This window comes from Lampris incognitus, chromosome 17 (assembly GCF_029633865.1).
Source record: "Lampris incognitus isolate fLamInc1 chromosome 17, fLamInc1.hap2, whole genome shotgun sequence".
In the NCBI taxonomy this organism is placed as follows: domain Eukaryota; kingdom Metazoa; phylum Chordata; class Actinopteri; order Lampriformes; family Lampridae; genus Lampris; species Lampris incognitus.
The window spans coordinates 7,640,540-7,664,289 of record NC_079227.1 but is presented as its reverse complement, the minus strand read 5'-3'; the positions used below and the strand labels follow the sequence as shown (position 1 = coordinate 7,664,289).

The window sequence follows — 23,750 nt, the reverse complement described above, 5'->3', positions numbered from 1 at the left end:
AGCGATGCGTTTCTTTACTGCGTCAAGCTGGTCTTCCACAGAAAGGGGCTTCACGTCGTAGTCATGATCAGGTAGAGTCGCCCAAACCTCACTGGACACATGAGGATATGTCATACATGTGGGAAGCAAAATAAATCCTCACATTTTCCTGTTATCAAGATGATGTGTCAGAACAGAGCTATCCACTATTGAAAGATTAGTGAATATATATATATACAGATTTATCTCTTTCCCTTCTTTGATAGGAGTTGCAGGATGGTACACAGCAGTACGGCATGTTGCTTCCAGCAGTGTTTTCAATGAAGTAAGAAGGGGGCGTGGCTAAGTTCCCACCGCTTGGTTTTTTTAAATCCAAGATGGCCGCGGCGTGAAATGGGCGTATGCCGTTGGAAGCGCGGATTGATTTCGCGCGAAACGCCGGATAACTTGTGAAATTACTCCGCGTTTATTTACCTCGTCAAGTCCCTCCAACTTGGTTCGCATGTGGACTTGCTGGAAGGTAGGAAAATGCATTAAAAAAAAAATCTAAAACACGATGGCAGCGTTTCTTTGCAGACCAATTACTACTTCTGATCAAATTAAAGCGTCCAAGTATTTCACCACATCCACGCCAGCGATTTGTGCGCCACAGAAACGTCTCACCCCACGTGAACGCACGCACCCATTCCCAAGGGGCTAGTTCTCAAAAGTAGATGGCTTACGTGGACATGGGTTTCTTCATAAATGCACCACCTTCAGCAAGCTGCCGTTGTCTTGGTTAAATGAACCACAGACTTGGAACCTTCAAGTATTGTGGTAGTTGGACGTCATAATGACAGCAGTTCGTAATCATATTGTAACGTGCATGGATAAGAAGACCGAATTCGCTACAATATTTCATTATTTAGAAGGCAAATTTGGTACTGGAGCCCCTCTTACCTGGTTTGGGTGTTTTTGTGTGTGTGTCCTGTTTGAAGGACCACCTGCAACGTGCCCAAACCAACCACAGCGTGAACATCACCAACAGGAACACTAAGATTTCATATATACGTCACAGAAATAAAGATGACGTCGCGTGCCGTGTAGAACACTTCTTTGTTCTAATACATGTTTGACATGTAACCGCCTTCTACTGTTACAGGAAGTACGTCAGCAGTCAGTCTGCCGGTTACACAGCGTTCTGTTGTTCCAGTCAATAAACGTGTTAAAAGTTCTCCAGTGTCTGACCGCACGTCATTCTATATGACGGTCAAGGGTCATCCTTTTTTGTTGCGTTTTCCTCCCTTTTTGTCCCCCCGATCTCTGCTCCACCCCCTGCCGATATGGGAGGGCTGCAGATTACCACATGCCTCCTCCAAAACATGTGGAGGAGTCAGCAGCTTCTGCAACAGTTGCCCCGACCGACCAGAGGAGGCGCTAGTGCAGCGACCAGGACACATACCCGCATCCGGCTTCCCACCTGCAGACACGGCCAATTGTCTGTAGGGACATCCAACCAAGCCGGAGGTAACGCGGGATTCGAACTGGCCATCCTCGTGTTGGTAGGCAATGGAATAGACCACCACGCCCCCCCCCCCCCGTGTTGTGGTAGTTTTGCCAATATCTCAAAGCATGCAGCAAATTTCCAGCACCATCTGACATGTCTGCGTACTGCCCATTTTATGTGTACTGTTGTTTAATAACCAAGCATACGCTGAAATATGCAATAACAGTTTTTGTTGGCTTCTGTAGTCATGCCGTCACTCGACTGCAATGTTGTCCCCCTCCATCCGTCTGTCCAGCAGCCGGGGAGCATGACCCAGTGGTCAGAGTTGTATGAAAGCTGGAGTGAAGAAGAGGACGTTGATATGAACTGCGGACTCCTACAGGTGATGGCCGAGGAGGATGAAGAGAAAAACCTCTACAACGATGAAACTTTTGGGATGGGTAAGTTTGTTATTTAATTTACTTTTTTTTTTTTGTCCCCCCCCCACCCCCCTTTTGAAATAAATTGGAAATCTGCCCTCTGACTTAGATTTAGATGGAGAGAACCCAGGAGAAGATCCTAGTAACGGTTTCCTACAGCCTCTGCTGCCAGCACCAACCCCACCACCTCCACCCTCCCCTCAAAAATGGAGGACCCGGGCCCTGACCAACGGCCCTTTGGGGCAGAGAGGCAAGGTCCAGTGGGCTGGGAAGGGCAGGGCTCGCATGTTTGAGGACCCGGCTGTGATGAGCATTGTAGAAGGGAAAATTAGCCTGAAGGTAACGCAGACTCATTTTTAGTTGTTGTTTTTTTTTCTACAAGGGGCACATGGTGCTGATAACAGTGCAAAGTTTGTTGTGATGGCTTACTGATGTTCTCTGTTCCAAGAGCCTTGACACTGCAATAGTGGATTGTGGGTCTGCTGTGTCTGGGGATGTCTTTGATTCAGATGCTGTGAGTGTCCAGATTCTTGCTTTTAAAAAAAAAAAAAAAACTGGTTTATGGTGCTTTGCTTTTTCATAGTGGATGGATCCATTATACAGGAAAACAGGACAACTTTTGGATGAATACTACAGGTTAATCTTGATGAACAAGTGTAACTCAATGGTTTTTATATCTGGTCCTCAGAATCCCCTGACGTTGAGTTTTCTATTCTGTTAGGTATCCAGCTATCTGATCTGGGAGGTTTTGTTTTTTGTTTTTTTAGACCTGGGGGACAGTTATTAACTACCAGGCAAAAAAGAGGACCAGCAATACTTCGAGGTCATGTTCATGCGTTTAAAAACAAACAAACTGTAATGTCGTTCTTTTTTCTCATAGCATAACACAATAGTGTGTGTGATTGATGGTAACGGGGGCAGACGTCATCGTATGCCCTCCAACTTCCTGGACTCAATGCATCCTTGGTCCTCTCTCAGAGGGAGAGGGGACCCCAGGAGACCCTACTCAAATAGACCCTTTGGTCAAAGAAGCCTAACTCAGGTCTTTCCTATGGTGACTTTTACTAAATTTGATATCGCACTTTTAAAATACAGATGTCTGGTTTCCCCACTCACATTTCCCAGCAAATATTGAAGATGTGCTGTTTTCTCTTACAGATGAATACAACACCAGGGTCACCGTGCATCTCACAGCAACCTTTATCCCCACAACCAGTCAATAATCAGGTCTTTACTTTTGGTGTGTGTGTGTGTGTACTTAACGGGATGATTTACCATCCAAAAAGCAGCTCAGTTGAATAAAACGTTGCCATTGGCTAAACTTCTATGGGCATTATTCCTACATCCTTCCTCTGTGGTTCCTGGAGGCAACTGGCATTTGATATCTTCCTTGTAAATGAGTGCTGCATGTGTAACGACCATGGATGACTAGACTCGCTAGCCCTTGGCTAACATGTCGGACCCTTTAGTTGACTGGTTAGCGTGGTCGCCCGTGGTCTGGGTTACCTGAGTTTGATTCCCGGCTGGCCCCTGAATTCGCTACATTGGTGTCGGAAGTGGGATGGTGAGGCCATCGGAAGCGTGCGAGCCCAGACGCGTGAGGGAGCTGATATGCTGAAGCATAGGGACTTGCTTCCCGAAGGAGGGGGGTAGTGTAACAATCAGTGGGCCTCACCATCCTACTTCTGACACCAATGTAGCAAATTCAGGGGGCGGTTGGGAATCCGCCGCAGCTGGGAATCGACCGCACTAACCAGTCAACTAAAGGGTCCGACCCATTAGCCAAAGGCTAGTGAGTCTGGTCATCCGTGGTCATTACACGGTAAATCAGATTGATCTGCTATTGAACAGCAGACACTGAGAAATGGCCTGTAGGTATATGCAGAGATGTCCCCTTGGTCGTCTTTCCCATTGAAATTATTAAGTCTGAAATGTCAGATATAGAAGTTCTGTTGGCTTCCTGAAGGATTTTAAATGAATCATCTTTGTTGTCCTGGAGTTCTTTGGCTCTTAATCAGTGAACTTCAACTGTCCTTTTTCTTCAGCCTCTCACCCCCAAGATGATGCAGCTCCGCTTCGGCGCACACTCGCCAAGACCCTCATCTTTCTACAGCCCCTTGTCCAATTCAGTTCAGCATTTCAGGTCTGTCAGTTTGTCTGAAGAATAATCGGAGTAGTTCGATACAAAATACAAACTTCATTGTGTTGAGTGATAAACTTAAAAATGTGGTGGCTGGGGCTTCCAGTGGTCTATTCCGTTGCCTACCAAAACGGGGATCGGTGGCTCGACCCCGTGTTGCCTCCGGCTTAGTCGGGCATCCCTATAGACACAATTGGCTGTGTCTGCGGGTGGGAAGCCGGATGTGGGTATGTGTCCTGGTTGCTGCACTAGTGCCTCCTCTGGTTGGTCGGGGCACCTTTTCGGGGGGGGAACTGGGCGGAATAGCGTGATCCTCCCATGCGCTACGTCCCCCTGGCGAAACTCCTGTCAGGTGAAAAGAAGCGGCTGGCGACTCCACATGTATCGGTTGAGGCATGTGGTAGTTTGCAGCCCTCCCTGGATCAGCAGAGGGGGTGGAGCAGCAACTGGGACGGCTCAGAAGAGTGGGGTAATTGGCCAGATACAATTGGGGGGGGGGGGGTTTAATGTGGTGGCTTCATATCAATGAAAGACATCAGTCCTGGATAAAACCCTAACACTTGTCCAAACGTATTTGCTTGCCTTGTAATAAATTTGCCAACATTGCACCCCTGCTATTGGCTTGCAATTCTGAACGCTTAAGTGACCAGGCAGTTTTATCCAGACATGTCTCGCGTGAAAAAAGGGTATGAATGACACCCCTTCACAAATGTCCTATTTCTGAATAATTTTCAAAGACGATGGAGGCAGAGGAAGATCACGCCATTTCCCCAGTCCCTAATAAAACTATCTTATCTGTCAAGCTCATCTATAAGAATTCTAAGAGATTAGCTCTCGACAGGAAGCCTTGTTACAGTATATCTGGACTCGGATGCATCCTTTTACAGCTCGTAACCACATATTAAACCACGTTTTTTGGATCAAACCCTCCTGGTGATTTAAAAAAAAAAAAAAAAATATTGTGGACAGAACATCAGGAAATGGAAGAGTGGCGAGATCAATCTGAAAGGAATTTAAATTATTGCTGAATTTTCTGTTTGTTTTGTTTTGTGTGAAGACCTGCTAAAAACCCAAACCATTTAACATGCTGGAATAAAGTGCTCATTTAATAATTCAGTGTACAACACCATCAGGGTGTAATGAACAGAGACCACCTACATCCAGCATGCTTTTAAGATGAACACTGGTTCTGTTTGCCAATCTAACCAACAGGTACCCTGGTCCGGTCACTCAGCTCCACCCTGAACACAGGCGACGATTTCTCAACCAGAAACAAGAGACGAGGCACAGGTTGCTACCTCACTTTTTTTTTTTTAAAGTTATAGTAGATGTGTCCTAAGTGTGTGACTGTTGTGAGGCGTTAAGACGGGCACTAGGTGGTAGTGAAAAGTTGCTGGATGACTGGGCAAGCACTGCAGAAATAGTGAGGGAGACAGCTAGGAAGGTACTTGATGTGTCGTCAGGACAGAGGAAGGAAGACGAGGAGATGTGGTGGTGGAATGAAGAAGTAGAGCAAAGTATACAGAGGAAGAGGTTGGAAAAGAAGTGGGATAGTCGGAGAGATGAAGAAAGTAGACAGGAGTACAAGGAGATGCAGCGAAGAGAGAGTTGGCAAAGGAAAAGGTGTCTGGTGAGCTGTATTAGAGGTTAGACACTAAGGAAGGAGAAAAGGACTTGTACCGATTTGCTAGACGGGCCGAGCTGGGAAGGATGTGCAGCAGGTATGGACGATCAGTGATAGAGATGGAAATTTGCTGAGAAGGTGGAAGGAGTACTTTGAGGGGCTGATGAATGAAGAAAATGAGGGGGAGAGAAGGATGATATGGGGATAATGAATCGGGAAGTGCGGTGGATTAGCAAGGAGCTATGAAGAGTGGAAAGGCAGTTGGTCTTGATGACATACCTGTGGAGGCATGGAGATGTTTAGGAGAGATGGCATTGGAGTTTTTAACACAATCTTGGAAAGTCAAAGGATGCCTGAGGAGTGGAGAAGAAGCATACTGGTACGGATTTTCAAGAATAAGGGCGATGTGCAGAACTATAGCAACTACTGAGGTATAAAGTTGGATCAGCCCACAGCATGAAGATATGGGAAAGAGTAATAGAAGCTAGGTTAAGAAGAGAGGTGATTATTACCAAGCAATGGTTTCATGCCATGAAAGAGCACTACAGATGGTGTGGTGTGACAGAGGAAGATGCAGAGGACTGGAAGAAATGGAAACTGATGATCCGCTGTGGCGACCCCTAACTGGAGCAGCGGAAGGTAGTAGTAGTAGACGTGGCCTAAAAACACGAAAGAGCACTACAAATGTGATGTTTGCTTTGAGAATGTTGATGGAGAAGTATAGAGAAGGCCAGAAGGCATTACACTGTCTTTGTGGAGTTGGAGAAAGCATATGACAGTGTGCCAAGAGAAGAGGTGTAGTATTGTATGAGGAAGTCGGGAGTGGCAGAGAAGTATGTAGGAGTGGTGCAGGATATGTATGAGAGAAGTGTGACAGTGGTGAGGTATGCAGTTGGAATGACAGATGGGTTCAAGGTGGAGATGGGATAACATCAAGGATTGGCTCGGTGCCCTTTCTTGTTTGCAATGGTGATGGACAGGTTGATGGACAAGATCCAGCAGGAGTCTTCGTGGATGACATTGTGATCTGTAGTGAGAGTAGGGTTTAGGTTGAGAGCCTGGGGAGGTGGAAGTATGCACTGGAGAGAAAAGGAATGAAAGTCAGTAGGAGCAAACCTGAATACATATGCGTGAATGAGATGGAGGACAGTGGAGTGGTGAGGATGCAAGGAGGAGAGTTGATGGAAGGCGGATGAGCTCAAATACTTGGGGTCAACTGTTCAAAGTAACGGGGAGTGCAGAAGAGAGGTGAAGAAGAGAGTGCAGGCTGGGTGGAGGAGGGTGTCAGGAGTGATTTGGGACAAGGTTACCAGCAAGAGTTAAAGGGAAGGTTTACAAGATGTTTGTGAGACTAGCTATGTTATATGGTTTGGAGACAGTGGCACTGATGAAGACGGGAGGTGGAGCTGGAAGTGGCAGAGTTGAAGATGCTAAGATTTTCATTAGGAGTGATGGACAGGATTATGAACGAGTATATTAAAGGGACAACTCAGGCTGGACGGTTTGGAGACAAAGGAAGAGAGGCAAGACTGAGATGGTTTGGACATGTGGAGGAGAGATGCTGGGTATATTGGGAGAAGGATGCTGAATATGGAGCTGCCAGGGAAATGTAAAAAAGGAAGGCCAATGAAGAGGTTTATGGATGTGGTGAGGAGGAGGACATGCTGGTGAGACAGAGGAAGATGCAGAGGACGGGGAGAGATGGAAACAGATGATCCACTGTTGCAACCCCTAACGGGAGCAGCTAAAAATAGTAGTAGATGTGTCCTAAAATATGAACAAAAAATACCACCTTGTTGTTAAACAATAACTCCATGAGTTTTCTCTTGTTGGTATGGTTTAACATGGACATAAGGACATTATCACAATGTTTCAAAGAAACCAAAATGGAAGTATCTGCACATTCCTTACTATCCACCCCTGCCCAACAGGATGGGATATTGGTCCCCTAACTTTGATGCAGCTAATTTAGCAGATGATCTTGATGCCTGTCCCCCTCTCCCCTCTGTTGTGGTGCCCCTAATAGAAAAGTCTGATTTGGAATGGAGGGTATATGGGATGAGAGGTATTGCGCGCTCTCTCTCTCTCTGTAGGAAATCCAAGAGTTGGGATCCATATTGTAATCTGATGAGTGTCAAAGATAAGGAATGGATCACCAGGTTACAGATGATACAACTTCAATGTGAGAACCCCTACCTAGAAGACTACTATTACCAGGTAAACTTAACCTTAACGGGAGGATTAGCACTACCAGGTCCACAGACTGTTAAAGCAGGACTCTACACTCGGTGACCAGAAAAATTGAAACCCCTGTTTAATAATGATAATACATGTTATTTGTGGGCGCCTTTCAGAGCACTCAAGGACAGTTTAAAAAAAAAAGGGAAAAAAAAGCAGCACTGTATCAGACAGCATAAAATCAAAACAAAGCAGGGTAGACAAAAAATTAATACAACAGATAAGTATAAAATCATCATCTGCACAAAACTCAATGAAGCGTGGGTTAGACTGAATATGCCAGTTTGAAAAGGTATGTTTTGAGATGGGATTGGAAGGTTGAAAGAGAGTCAATGTTGCGAATGTCTTGTAGGAGAGCGTTCCATAGGCGGGGGGCAGAATGACTGAAGGCTCTGGTCCCCATGGTAGTCAAGCAGGTGTAGTCAGTTGGAGAGCAGAAGAGGATCTGAGAGTGTGGGAGGGCGTGTGGATATGAAGTTCAGAAAGGTATGAAGGAGCTAGGTTATTAAGGGCCTTAAAGGTGAGAAGCAGTATCTTAAAGTCAATACGGTATTTAATAGGGAGCCAATGGAGTTGCTGAAGAACAGGAGTGATATGATCTATCGAAGGTGGTCTGGTAATGATACGGGCAGCTGAATTCTGGACCAATTGAAGTTTATGAAGACACTTTAGGGAAAGACAAAAGAGAATAAAATTGCAGTAGTCAATACAGGGTGTGAATGAGTATGGCAATACTGTTAGGTGTAAGTGACGGGCGAAAACGATTACTATTGCGTAGGTGGAAGTATGCAGACCGAGTAATATTGTTGATGTGAGCTTCAAAAGATAATGTGCTGTCCAAGATGACGCCCAGACTCTTAACCTGAGGTGATTGAGGAACTATAGAATTGTCAATAGTTGGGGAAAACTATCAGGTTTAGCCAAAGTAGATTTAGTACCTACTAAGAGGACCTCAGTTATATCACTATTAAGTTTGAGGAAGTGGTATGAAAACCAGGATTTAATTTCTAGTAAGCAGTCTGAAAGGGAAGTGGGTGGAAGAGTGGAGGTAGGCTTGGTGGATAGACAAAGTTGGGTGTCATCGACATAGCAATGAAATTGAATGCCAGATTTCCTGAAAATGTGGCCAAGAGGTAATAGGTAAATAATAAATGGGAGGGATCCCAATACAGAGCCCTGGGGAACACGGGTAGTAACAAGGAAGGACTGTGATCTAAAATTTCTAAGTTGGACAAACTTGAGTGCGGCCAGAGAGATATGATCTAAACCAGTCAAGGGGGGTGTCAGTTATTTCAGTGGAAGCTAATCTCTTTAGGAGGATGTTATGTGAGATGGTATCAAAGGCTGCACTCGGGTCAAAAAGGACAAGTATGGTTAAGAACCCAAAGTCAGCTGCCATCAACAGATCATTAGTGATTTTCACCAAGGCTGTCTCCGTACTGTATATGGAGTGAAAACCAGACTGGAATTGTTCAAACAGATTGCTTTGCATCAAGTGAGTGTGTACCTGAGATGCAAGTGTTTTAGAAAGAAATGGTAAATACATTCATGATGGCCATGAATGGATGAACCTGGTCTGCTACAATGTTAAAGTGTGCTCTGGGATCAAGGAGTCGATCTTCTACAGGTGTTAATGGACTCGGTCTATGTCAACTGGGTGCCCACCAAACCATTATACCTCCCCCAATGGCCTGTACAATTGTAACCATGTGTGCTGGGTCCATCGCCTCTTGTTGTTTACGCTACACCCCGCATCATCTTGGTGGTGCAGTTGGAACCAGGATACATCAGACCAGACGTCCTTTTTTTCAAGTCATCGACAGTCTAGTGCTGATGTTTCTCAGCTCACTGTGAACTCGGTTGGTGGTTTACTACAGACAGGAGAGGAACCTTGTATGGTCATTTGCCGTTATACCAGGTATAGACAGTGAAACACATTGTGTTTATCAAATTGATCGCTGTAACCTACAATTGTATTGTAATAACTGTCAAACAGTTGACTGGTGAATTAAATGTTATGACTCAAGCCACCCAGCATCTACCAAGGGCCACCTCCCACATAGTGAATGTTTTGTTCTGGTTCATTAATTGTAGCTTTTTTTTTCTAGATTGCAACCTTCAAAAAGCCCAACAATTCTACTGTCCTGGCAATGCTGCAATTCACCGTCTTGGTATCCACGATCATGCTTTTTTTAAAAGTCTGTTAGATCACACTTTAAGCCCATTCTGTAATCTGTTCACATGTGAAACAAGTGTGGAAGTGGGAGTTGCTGTTACATGCACCTGTCTCTGTAGTGAGACTGATGCAAATTGCCAGGGAGGGCCCACTCCTTTTGCAGGGGCAGGGTTTCTATTTTTTTGGTCACTTGAATGTACTCAAGTTTTCACTGACCTCCACCAAATAACTTGATTTTCTGTAAATGTAATCAGTAACATCAACAGTAGACTATTTGCTTCCTCACCTTCCTGTGTGGGGGAACCCCCCCCCCCTTGTTCACCATAGGAGTTCTACCGGCGAATGGAAACCAAGATGGCAGAAGAAGAACTGGGCATCAGAAACAAAAAGGAGCCGCTCAAACTCACCACACCATACATCTCAAAAACGGGCCCCTATACACCAGGTTACTTGACTGATAAAGTGCTGCCCACACAGGGTGGGATGGCCGGCTACAAAATGGCAGCTTTGGAACTTGTAGGGACTGGCTAAAGGGTGTCTAGCTGAAGGAGACTTCAGCAGGGTTCGAGCCTCTGATTTCTAGCTAATGGACAATCTTAAAAACTAAAATTTTAGATTATCTAAAATGTATGTCCATAAACTTCCTGTTTTTATGAACTCCTTTCCAACTTTTTTTAAACAGTGGTGCACATCGAGGGCTCGTTGGGTCAGGTTGCTGTGTCAACCTGCAACTCCCCTCGTCGTGCCATCAGTGCTGTTCATGCGGCTTCAGTTCAAAGTCAACAAGAGGTGAAACTCTTTAGTTTGGTACCTGAAAGCTGAATTTCCTTTGCCGTGCTAGTTATTACACTGACCTTTCAATCTACAGGAACACAAAGACAACAGCCGCCAACGATTGGAGGTCCTGAAAAAAATCGAAGAGGTAAAATGTCTGTTCCGTTGTGATACTTTCCATTGTCTTCTCCAGTCAGGACGGTCAGTCATACCTCCCCTATTCTCCAGATGTTCCTAGTACTTCTGGAGGTAGAAGAGGCAGACAGGATGAATACCACGGTGGTGGCTGAAACCACAGAACAAAGACTGACAGAAAATCCCCGAAGGAAGGTGGAGCAAATCTTCACCCAGCTGCAGCACCATGACGCCCTGTGAGTTCTGCTCCTCGCTGTATAAATGCATTGAAACAAAGACTTTCACAACAAGATTTGTGAAGTGACAAGTAGATTTACACAATGATCGGTGACAGACAAGTTAGTTAAAGAATTTTCATGCAAACATTTTTTTTGTTGTTGTTTAAGACGATGGCTAATCAACAAAATCCCAAGTCATGAAGACTTTGGTAGTACCTCCTTCTTAATGGTTATGGACTATTAGGAATTACCTGAGAGAAATGAAATGGTGTGTAGCCTTTTGCGTCATGACCATGACTGAAGGGAAGTTATTCTTTTGTTTTTTAAATTTATATACTATATTAATCCCTGTGGGGAAATCCCTCTCTGCATTTAACCCATCCTAGCTGCGTAGCTAGGAGCAGTGGGCAGCGGCCATGCAGTGCCCAGGGACCAACTCCAGTTCGTCTTGCCATGCCTCAGACAGGCGTATTAACTCTAATATGCATGTCTTTTGATGGTGGGGGAAACCGGAGCGCCCGGAGAAAACCCACCACATACACGAGGAGAACATGCAAACTCCACACAGCAAACTCCACATGCATGGACGGTACTGGGTGAGGCCACCGCAAATGTAAATTTGCGCCACCATCTTCCCACACCGGTACTGGATTAAGCCGCTGCAAACGTGAATTCGCACCGCCATCTTCCCACACCAGAAGCAGAAGGGTAGAGCAATATAAAGAAAAATCCCATATTTTAAAGAGTACATGATTCTTTGACTTTGTCAGCCTAAATCTTGTGTTATGGATCCCCCAGTGATGAAGAGTGACTTTAATCAGTTTATCACAGAAAGTTGAATCGGCTCATCTGGGCATGTCTATTGAGAGAAACGTTTCATTACTCATCTCAGTGACCTCTTCAGTCTCAACTGACCTGGATTATTGAGCATGCATAAACACGTTTAATTGCTTTATTTTAGGGAGACGGGTGTCGAGTTTCTGTCTTGTTTGCTGATCCCCAAAGGCAAGAAGCTTCTTGCCCGACTTCTCCCATTCTTGGACCATGATTCTGCACTGGAAATCCTGTATGTGGTCAGCGCTCAGCTACCTACCCTGATGAGCAGAGACATGGATGAGGTAGGAGGTGCCGTAAGGTTCATGTTTTCCCAACTAGTGGATACATTTTTTCTTATTAATGCATTCATCTATGAAAGGAATTTCGGTATAAAGCAGTGTGTGAACAGTTTTTGTTTTCCCATCACGTCCCTTTTCCAGTCTCTCCCGGTGCTCTACACCCCTCTGCAAACTGTAATTGGAGTCCTGACCTTCAGTCAGCTCACCAAGGTCCTCAGAGACTTGACGATGTCATCAGAGTCTGTGGCGACCTACGAGTGTCTTGCGTTGGTTTGTCAGAACAAGGTCTGTGGTTCCAACAGCGCCTTTGCTCTGTGAAATATTTCTGTGAACCTGTTACTCATTGACTCAACAGGGGATCAAGGTATGCTGTGAGTACCTTTACCTGATGTAGCCTATGGGGGCACCCAAGTGACATGAGCCATGTTTGTGCAGGTTCATTCACTGCAGCAACTGATTTCACTGCAGACATTTTCCGCCCGATGGGAGGACCTACTTGAGCAATGAGGAAATAATAAACAGCTGGTGTCTGATTGATGTCTGTATGTCTGAGTTCCCATCACTCTGCTGGGAGCCACTCCATATCTCCGTAGGGCCACGGACCCCTGGCTGTGTCGGCGTCGTTTATACTTGAGCAACACTGATGCGCTGTCTTTTAGTTGTCTTTTACTCAGTTTTGGCTTAATCTTAATGTGGCCGTCCTGATTTCTGTCCTCAGTTTGGCCTGTCGTTACTCTACACCCTTCTTTCCCAAGGAGAGACGCTGCTGTCCTCAGGTGTCCCTCTGGAGCCCAGCATTGGAGACTTTGAAACATGGTATATGGCTCTCCAGCCCAAATACTCATGCATAAAAACCTATTTAAAAATCCTCTTGAATTTACTTGCAAGCGACTATATTTGATGCTTATTATTGCTGGGTTATTTAACATGATGGCTTATCCAAAACACCAACACTTGTGTGGTTTAATTGTTACTGTCAGGACTTTTCCGGGGAAAATGTTAACGGCGTATAGTGTTTAATGTCTTCAACATGGCAGCTGGATGCAGAAGGGGAGCAGATTGAGTTTGAAGTCATTGCAGCTAACCAGCAGATATGACGGAACAAGCTGGTAGATCTTTACCAACAGATGCTACATCAATGGCTAAAACCATGGTTTTTTTTGGGGGGGGGGTGGGGGGATCGTTTGATAGTAGGGAAGGTGCAGACACAACAGCACAGTATTTTGTTGCATTTTGAATGGCTCCATGACGTGAATGGCTAAACGCCACTGCATTTATCTTCAGGATTGTCTCTTCAGTTTCTGGGTGTTCCAACTTAATGCATTTACAGTTCGTTTATAACCCCAGTTTTCAGAAGTGCTATAGATTAAAGGTACATGAAAGAAAAGCATGAAGTGGGGGCATCAGGGTAGTGTAGCGATCTATTCCGTCGCCTACCAACACAGGGATCGCCGGTTCGAATCCCCGTTACCTCCGGCTTGTTTGGGCGTCCCTGCAGACAAAATTGGCTGTGTCTGCGGGTGGGAAGCCGGATGTGGGTCTAGTGCTGCCTCTGGTCTGTCAAGGTGTCTGTTCAGGGAGGAGGGGGAACAGTGTGATCCTCCCTGGGGCTACATCCCCCTGGCGAAACTTCTCACTGTCAGGTGAGAAGTAGCGGCTGGCGACTCCACATGTATTGGAGGAACCATGTGGTAGTCTGCAGCCCTCCCTGGATCAGCAGAGGGGGTGGAGCAGCGACCGGGACGGCTTGAAAGAGTAGGGTAATTGGCCGAATATAATGGGGGTGGCATAAAGTTAATAGTTAATGGATTGAGTATGAAATGGAGAAAGGAGCGGGGGGGGGTGAAAGATGGAAGGGAAGGCGTTTCTGAACATGGAAGTTGTTGCTTGTTAAGTGGCTAGAATCTGTTGTCAAATGAGCACACCTTTTTCATCCACAGGACAGACATGATCTTCCAGGTTGCGGGTCAGCTGTCCCAGTGTTCCCTGGTGGAGCCCCTCCTCCTCCCATCCAACCTCCTGACCCTGTTCTGCCGCTACGTGGACAAGTGCACCATCCATCAACTGAAGAACAACATGGAGTGAGTCCGCTGGCCTTGGCCATCACTGGGTTTGACTTGGAAGTGTTTTAGTTGCTCCAGAAGAATATTAAGTTGTTTGGATTCTTTTTACTCCAGATCTGCTACAGGTTTCCTGGCTCTTCCATCATAGGGTCAAGGATTCGAAGCTCAGACCTTCAGTATGGGGTTTGGTTGTAGACCTTCAGTATGGGGTTTGGTTGTAGACCTTCAGTATGGGGTTGGTTGTAGAGGGGAGCCATGAGAAACTCCCAAGAGTTCTCAAAAACACACCGGCTGTGTGATCCCTTCGATTTGTGTTTAAAAAAACACATTTTTCCCCTGCTCACTTTTTTTGTTCTTGTTTTTTTGTTTGCATTGTCTCCAAACTGTTTCCCTTAATTTAAAATTGTTTTTCCTGGTTTAAATGTTTTCATGGTTTAAATGTTCGTTTGAATAAATCGTTTTAGTTGATTTGGAAACGGATAATGTAAAATAAACTCTTGTACAGCACTGCAACATGAATAAAATTCTTTCAAAAAAGCTCAAGACGTTTGAACTTCAAATGCAAGAAGGTTATATTCACACACTTACACTGCATTCACATGACAAGCAGAATGTGATCCAAATCACATTTATTTGCCACGAGTTTGGTTTTTTTTTTTTATGAGCCGTGTGGATGCAACCCCCCCCCCCCCATCAGACTTGGGCCACTCATATGTGGTACTAGAATATGATAGATACGACTGTCAGTGTGAACTGTCATCCGACTATCTGAGCAAACTGCCTCAGCAGTGAATGCTTGCACTCAGACGTGTAGCACAGAATTCTGGGCCCTATACGTGAGCAGTCTCTGTGGGCCCCTTTCTTTTGTCTCTCACGCATCACTTTTTTTTTTTTTTTGGTTCTAGCATACTGTATATATCATTTACAATCACAGTACATTAATCTACTTTAACCTAACTTAACTATCTTGCAGTGATTGAGAAAATGTCCAGTATCCCTTCAAACTGTGATGCGTGTTAGGGTACTGATGCTGACACCCATGATGTTTGTTCCCCTGTAAATGTGCACTTCTCTGGGACCCAGATTTGGCTTTGTTTGGGAAAGACAGGACTATGTGCTTGTGTCAGCGCTCGCAGCAGGACTAGATGAGCTGCATGGAGAGAGACGCTCGTGAGGGGCGGACTGAACCATTTTGCACCTTTGGTGAGGGGTGAGAGGGGCCCCAGAGAGCCTCCACTATTTTCTGAGTTTCAACCGCTGTATCGAGCAAGTTTTAACCGAAGTTATGACACTAATTAGTTAGAAATAAAAATGTGCCAACCAAAAACTTTTAATTCCAGGCTTCCCGAGGCCCCCCTCCCTCTCTTTGGTTCACCACTACCCCCCCACACGAGGTCGCTGTTTGTACCACTACATATTTTTTGTCTGTCTCGCCATTGTCACGCGTACTCGTTATTTGTCGTAAATGCGCGTGCAGGGTGCGCACGCTGTCAGCTGTGCGTCACTGTGAAGGACCAGGTGCAGAGACCGGATCAAGGCACACGGGGGGGGGGGGGGGGGGTGACTGAGCGTGAAGACCTAGGAGAATGTGGACGTGGTCAAACTCGGTCTGCTGTTAGTACGGGGACAAATCAGGCGTTTTTATTATTTAACTTTGCATATCTTTTAACACATACAAACTAATAATTAAACTAAACAGTGAAATATGTAGTTACGGTTGACAATCAGGCGGCACGCTGGCGCAGTGGTTAGCGCGGTCACCTCACAGCGAGAAGATCCTGGGTTCGAGCCCAGGGGTAGTCCGACCTTGGTGGGTCGTCCCGGGTCGTCCTCTGTGTGGAGTTTGCATGTGGCCTGGCGTCAGGACACACCCACATCCGGCCTCCTACCCGCAGCGTTCTTATCCTGCAACATGGCCGACAATACGTTTTTGGTGACTTTTGGCGTTCCAACACACAGTATTGTGTCTCTAGGCAGGGGCGGGTAGTAACGCGTTACAAGTAACGCGTTACTACCGGTTATTTGTAACGTGTTATAAGTAACGCGTTACAAATAACGCACGAGTAAGAAGTTTTTTAAGGACTGAGTACTTCCATTCCTTTTTTAAAAAACCGTACTTCTCTTTACTCGAGTGTATTTTAGAGCCAGTAATCGACTTTTTACTTCATTACATTTGCCATTTATGCCTTCGTTACAAGTAGTCTGCTCAAAATGCGGGGAATGGGTGTCGGGGAGGGGGAAGAGCCCCTCTCCTGCAGACGCCAAACAAGCGCCCCCCGATGATGACGACGGAGCAACCGGATCAGGAGGCAGCGTCCAGCGACAGTCCCTGGCCACACTTTTAATACCAAAATCTAAAAAAGCAAGTTACATGATGGTGTTCGCTGTGCCTCCCGAAAAACGCCGAGATATCGGCTTTTTAAAACTCCTCTTCCAACCTCCGCAAGCACACCGAAGTAAGTTGCACTGAACATTTAGCTGGCGAGTGTAACCGGTTATTTTCTTGCCCGGTGTGGGATTCGATACGAGGTGTGCTGCACCATAAGGCGACATCACTAACCGCTCGGCTAAAGCGTCAGACCCGTTTGCTAGGGACTAACGTTATTAGTGGTTTACACTAGCTAGCTAACGTTCGCTATGTTAATTTTTCATGTGTCACGTTAATCTTTGAGGTTCTGATAGTGGCATTAATTTATATCTTTATGCATGCTCAATAACCCAGGTGAGGAAATCACAACAAATTCGTCGGTCTCAACTGGTGGCAGTTTACCCCAGACACAGTACAAACCATCTAAACTGGGACACTTGCATAGTAATCAAATATAATGTAAACTACTGATAAGACACATTAGCCCCTAGCTAACGGGTCTGACCCTGTAGTCGAGCGGTTAGTGGTGTCGCATTGTGGTGCAGTACACGCCGTATCGAATCCCGCACCGGGCAAGAAAATAACCGGTTACAATAACAAAACACAAATAAGATGTAACCCTCTTTCAGGCGGCGAGCCTTAGGAAGGTCTCTGCGTTGTGTCAAGTGACGTGTACGAGGTCGGGAAGACAGACAGGGAACAGGACTCCAGGTGGCGGTTGGGGCAGAACAAGATTGCTCCCATTTATTTTCCTAAAAACACCGAACAAAACTAATCGGTTTCCAAAGCACTTATTGGCTCATGAATGAAATATAAAATAAAATAAACTCCAGCTGCCTCTATCAAGAAGAAATTAGTGTAACCGGTTATTTTTTTGGCCCGGTGCGGGACTCGATACGAGGTGTACTGCACCACAAGGCGACGGCACTAATCGCTCGGCTAAAGTCTCAGATCCGTTAGCTAGGGGGCTAACGTGTCTTATTAGTAGTTTACATTAGTGATTAGCCCGCAACTACACACTTTTAGCCTTTTTTAGCGATGGCAGGGTAAGCTAGCTCGCTCATACCGCAAAATTAGCGATTAGCACAAACATCTTCTCGACATGACATTTACAAAAAAACGGTTCCATCCTGCACATAATTACACTTGGAACAGGAGTGCGGCACTATGTTATAACACAGACAGTGGTCTTAATGGTTTAAACTTTAGTGTTTTCAGTCGTACGGCGCTCAGGAAACGTCTTTACCCTAAAAACGGTGAACCAAACTGATCTACGGTGGCTGCGGAGGACCATAAAAAAAACCCCAAGAAACAAATCGGTTGCATAACAATCAGAACCAGTGCTGTACTAGCTGTAATATTCTCTAGAATATAATTCCAAACTGACAGAAAGTCAGACAGTAGCCGTGGCCATTAACGCGTGCCATGGCCCGTACACCATAAAACAAATTTAAAAGTAAAAGTAACGTATCGCAGCGACTACAGGAGACGCATCTGGCTGCGGACAAGATGGCGGACCTCCGCAAGTCACCTCCGCAGTTGACAGGAACATTACGTGACCTCCGCGGTTGACAGAAAACCGGACGTTGGTCTTCTTCGTGTCGTTTTTGAGATCGCAATCCGCCATAAAACGGAAAGAAGACGTAGAAGATACTGCGACAGCGGTAAGAAGATACTTTAAAAGGTTAGTTGTCTTTTCTAAGGTTTTATTCAATGTTGTCTGTCAAACTTAATGTATCGAAGAATCCAGCGAGCGTGCGTATAACTGTTACCGGTATGGAGAAAATACATTCGAAATGTCAAGTGGCTCTAAGCATTTAGCTAACGTTAGCTAGCGATGTGTCGTTGCAGGTCATGTAGCTAGCTAAGCACTTATTAAATATCTGTGTAAATGAATAAGTTGAATTGAGTTTAAAATGGATACTGTTTGAGTACAAACTGTTTGAATCGCTTCTCCGCTAATGGGCAGTGGCTAGGGTTAGCTGGTGGGATGCTCAGGCTGGCTAACACCCAGAGCGTGCAGTGTAGCACGCAGCTAACGTTACTAGCCTGACAGCCAAGGTTAGCGGGCTACTACTAGCTGTTGAGTAGCCTGTTGTATGATTACATTCATTTTATTTAGTGTATTTAAGAAAAATGTAATGCACAGCAATAACCTTTATAAGGCATTTGTTGAGAGTTTTATATGGGCACGCGCAGAACTGGCAAGTGCCCCGACGGCTTTGTGTGTATTACTGGTTAAAGTCACTTTAAAATAACAATCTAGAATGGCCCGAAATAATACTAATAATAAAAACTACACTGTTTTCCAGATGCACCCATCCATAATCCAGCCTGGTAGCTAGTTTGGACGCACAACCCACGGGTTACAGTTGGGTTGTCCTCTGTGTCCCAAATTTGCCTCGGGGGGCCTCCATCCAGCCCTCCACCCCGGGGACCCCCACCAAGCCCCTGGTCACAGATGTTTACCATGTGAAGATGTCCAATATTGCGCACAATGTCACATTAATAAAGATTATTATTATATTTAACCCAATTTATTCTGTTTGTACATGCGGAGGTGACTCTTGCGGAGGGCCGCCATCTTGTCTGCAGCCAGCTACTCTTGGAATACAGGGGGCAGCCAGGGAACCGTTACAGCCGGAACGCGAACCTGTAACTCCCGCACGGCGGGCGACAACGTTAACCAGTCGACTAAAGGGTCCCGACCCGTTAGGTAAGGGCTAACGTGTCTACTTATCCATGCACGTTATACTACACCCCCTCTTTCGGGAAGCGCAGCATATCAGCTCCCTCACGCCTCTGGGCGCACGCGCTTCCGATGACCTCATGTTCTCGCCATCCCACTTCTGACATCAATGCAGCGCAACCAAGAACCGCCACGTCCGGGACGCGAACCCGTATCCCCTGCACCGTAGGCGACAACGTTAACCAGACGACTAAAGGCTCCGACCCCGTTTTTCGTGCACGTTACAGTACTTTGAGTAATTTATTAACCTGGTACTTTTTTACTTCTACTTGAGGGGTTTTCAAATAGTAATTTTGACTTTTGCTGGAGTCATTTTTTTATGGGAGTAATTGTACTTTTACTTGAGTACAGATTTTCAGTACTCTACCCATCCCTGTCTGCAGCACACAACTGTGTCTGTAGGGAGTCCCTGCTAGGGACGTCAGGCTTGTTTGCAGTGTAAGACGACCAGAAAGTCTGTTGTCTAGAGCTGTGGTTTCCAACCTGGGGTCAAATTTTATGAGATCCCAAGATGATCAAGGCTATAACACAGACAAATGTATATTTCTATTGCACAAAATTAGGTTTATTCTTTCTGACTTGTCCTCTTTTTTTGTTTTTGTTTTTGCTTTCTTTCTTGTGAAATGCTGCCTATGATACATAGTTAGGTAACTAAAGTCTTTCAAATCAAACAATCTGAAGCGGATCAATCCCCTTTTGGTCGAATGGCTCGCAATTTAGGCCAAAAGGGTGGGGGAATGACTGGTCTAGAGTTTAGAGAGTTAACAGTTTTGTTTGATTACTGTGTAGTCTGGCTGTCAGTGTCAGTGCACCCCACTGTTTAAAGTGATGGGGAGGGATTTTTTTTTGATTGAGAAGAAATGCATAAGCTTTCATAAAGTTATTTCTTTTTTTTTGTTTGATTACATTTATTTTACTGAATATCAACAATTACAATGCAAATTCAATTCATTGTCATACTTTTTGAAGAGGTTAGATAAATTGGCCAATAATGTCATTGTTAGACATGTACTAACATTACTAATATCTTGTCTTTTTTCTTTAAGAAGACCGGATACTGCAGCTAAGACTGCAGTAATTGGAGGGGGGGCAGGGGGGGAGTGGCTTGAGTTGGTACTTGACTTGCCTTAACCCAGGACTTGACTTTACTTGACATAACCTGTGACTTGACTTGACCCAAGACAAAATGACTTGGGACTTGCAGATGTGTGACTTGATCCCATCTCTGGTACTAGGGACGCTCGACCAAGCCAGAGGCGACACGGGGACTCAAACCGGTGATCCCCCGCGTGGGTAGGCAACGGAACCGATCGCCACGCCACCTGGACGCCCCTACTTATTGTATTACTTTGCTGCAGGATTTTTTTTTTTTTAGAATTTACATAAGGCCCAGGGAAACTTGTGTAATATCTCAATCAGGCACACTCGTTCAGTTTCCATCAAAGTCGTTTTGTTGACACTCAGAGGATGTAAAATATCACCGAAACTTCCCCACAAACACACTAGTGTCCACACAAATGGTGTAAAAACTCATTCCGCTCACCTTTAACGTATAATATGGCACCTCCTTTAGAAATGCATCTTATACATACGGAGGATTTGCTTACGAGGTTAAACTGACATCTTGGCGATGGCGCGGGTGGTGGTAATGGCTCGAGTTTACCCAAATGTACAATTTCAAATGTTAAGTATCTTGGAGATCTAATTAACGAAGGCCTCGTTCTCATCGGGGACACAGTGGGAGCTGGAGCTGGTGGAGTCTGGCTCCTCTTGAAACGTGAACAACAGCTATTTTCTGTTCACACTACTGCCGTTTTACTGCCTTGATTGTAGGCTACTTTTTCTTTACCAATGTTTATTTGATGCGTTTTTTCCTAAAGCACTTAATTGCTACCTGTAAATAATCTACAAGCTTAATGACAATCTGTTTTGCTTTTTTGTATTTTGACAGGAAGAGACTGGGTTTAAGCCGTGAGGTGGGGACTCGGGGGTTTGGGGATCAGCCAAGTGTGTGAGAGGTCCGACAGACGGAGGAGCTCGGACGTTAACCTTCCCTTGACCCCATTAGAAGAGGATCTGGGCAGGAGGTGAGGAATGTGCGTGGAAGGTGTGAAATCCCCCCCCCCCAACTTTAAACATACAAGGGGTCCTTCTCACGGACTAGGGGGGCTTAAAACGCTGAGAGGTCCAAACGCTCTGGATCGATTGGGACCCGAGAGCAGAAAAGATGAAGAGCAACACTTTCCCTCCAAGTGTTGAGTGAAGTCATTTCCTTAATGGAATCCGAGCCTGTCAAAACCAGACACAGCATGATGAGATTTATTTAAAGTTTTATTCTGACGTTTTACGGGTCTTGGTCTGCTGAGGCGGTGACTGATTGGTCTGATGTTTTCATTTTAAAAAGGAAGACTAATGGGGCGTCCGAGTAGCATGGTGATCTATTCCATTGCCCACCAACGGTCGGGTGTCCCTACAGACACAATTGGCCCTGTCTGCAGGTGGGAAGCTGTCCTGATCGTTGCACTAGCACCTCCTCTGGTCAGTCGGGGCACCTGTTCAGGGGGGGAGGGGGAACTGGCGGGAATAGCGTGATCCTCCCACGTGCTACGTCCCCCTAGTAAAACTCCTCAGTCAGGTGAAAAGCGGCTGGCGACTCCACCTGTATCGGAGGAGGCATGTGGTCGTCTGCCGCCCTCCCCGGATCGGCAGAGGGGGTGGAGCAACAACCGGAAAGACTGGGGTAATTGGCCGGGTACAATTGGGGAGAAAAAGGGGGAAACCCCCCCCCCCCAAAAAATGAAGACTAATAATGTGAAAAAAGATTTTATGCACCAAGTGTTGCACCAGTGGACGTCTTGTGGACTGTGAGAAAATACAGTATAGCTGTTTTCTTTTTTATAAAATATGTTTTTTTTTTTCCTGACCCTAGGTGCCATTGTGATTGCTCCTCCGTAGCTAGCAGTAGCTGACCAACGTCTGTCTGACCGTCGGTTGCAGTTGTCTGTGGCTGTGGACGAATGTAAGTCTGTGATTCTGGGTTGCAATGGGAGTGGGTTGACTTCAGTGTTGACTGGATTTTCTCATCCATGGAAATAATTTCAAGTCTCCCTTGTGTGTTTGTGGTTTTTTCCCCCTGGCGTGGCAGGTGCTGGACCAGGAAAGTGACCCTGAACGCTCATTCATCTCATCTGCCGTTTTTCAGTCTCTTATGCAAAAGAGGTGGCGTTTGCGTCTTTGCCCTATGTTCATGGGGCTTTCCTCCCGCTGTCCAAACACATGATGTCAGGTGATATAAAGACTCTTCACTTCTGCATGGACATGAATGGTGTGTGAGACATTGTGTGTGGACCCTGTGATGGATTGGCAACTTGTCCAGGGTGTCTCTTGCCTCATGACCCTAAATTGGATTAAGTGGGTACAGATGATGGATGGATGGATGTGTACAGAGAGTCAATAGTCATAGCTAGTCTCTTAAATACTAATGAGGAGATTTTAACAGTTTACCTCTAAGTCAGGCAATGGGTTTAAGAGCACAAACATTGACAAATGAGTTGTCTTTTAATGCAGCCTCTGTGATGCTACACCTGAAATTCATCAGTCAATGTCTAATTTGGTCTCTCTCTCTCTCTCTCTTGCTCTATTTGTGTGTGTGTGTGTGTGTTAACAGACTTTCAGCACCCACTTATTTAGTCGCTGTGTGTAAAGCTGGGCCGGTGATGGAGCCTAAGGTCTGCCATCAGAGATGATGAGGGGAGGGGCTTCCCAGACCAGAGGGTTGATAAGATCCCTTACAGATGGGATCCGGGCCCACTGTGGACTGTCTGTCTTTCCTGTCTCTCTCTTTCTCTCTGCTTCTCCTGGTGGTTAAACTGTTTCGGTCTTCTTTTTCCACCATGCCGGGACGGGGACTTCTTCAGGCTGCGGCGGTCCTGTGGCTGGTGCAGGTTGTGTATACGGGGGGTGAGTACTGAGTTTTCATTTGCATGGCTCGATCAAACTTCATGCTTCTGTGCTCGGTGGCTGGTTGAACTCAGAACAAGTGTTTTCAGAGGACAGATGCTCTGTGACCTCCTGCTGATTTTTAGACTGTTTTTGTATTATTAGCTAAGGATGTAAATTGTTCTATAATTGACGAACTGTTTTTTTTATATATATATATAAAGAAATGCAGCAGAATTGCTGGTCTATGAATGCTGCTATTTAGCTACCATTTCACTTGGATGATTCATAACAACAAGATTGTGTTCACAGAATATGTGGTGGAAG

At 45.5% G+C, this 23,750-nt stretch overlaps 1 protein-coding gene across 1 annotated transcript; it reads left to right on the top strand.

Annotated features, from left to right (window-relative positions):
• Positions 1-1,772: 1,772 nt before the first annotated feature.
• patl2 (PAT1 homolog 2) lies at positions 1,773-14,515 on the top strand. The gene is made up of 17 exons (XM_056297604.1): positions 1,773-1,905; positions 1,994-2,223; positions 2,333-2,398; positions 2,765-2,938; positions 3,043-3,111; positions 3,930-4,027; positions 5,237-5,314; positions 7,742-7,865; positions 10,390-10,507; positions 10,745-10,851; positions 10,931-10,984; positions 11,065-11,207; positions 12,151-12,307; positions 12,446-12,589; positions 13,023-13,120; positions 14,245-14,385; positions 14,482-14,515. Exons 1-17 carry the CDS (start codon positions 1,773-1,775, stop codon positions 14,513-14,515), a joined length of 1,968 nt encoding a protein of 655 aa, XP_056153579.1.
• Positions 14,516-23,750: the final 9,235 nt, after the last annotated feature.

Coding starts and splice junctions, on each gene's coding strand:
- patl2 (XM_056297604.1), top strand. CDS start 1,773: ATGACCCAGTGGTCAGAGTTGTATGAAAGCTGGAGTGAAGAAGAGGAC. Junction 10,985..11,064: donor TCCTGAAAAAAATCGAAGAG/GTAAAATGTCTG, acceptor CCTATTCTCCAG/ATGTTCCTAGTACTTCTGGA. Junction 11,208..12,150: donor CTGCAGCACCATGACGCCCT/GTGAGTTCTGCT, acceptor GCTTTATTTTAG/GGAGACGGGTGTCGAGTTTC.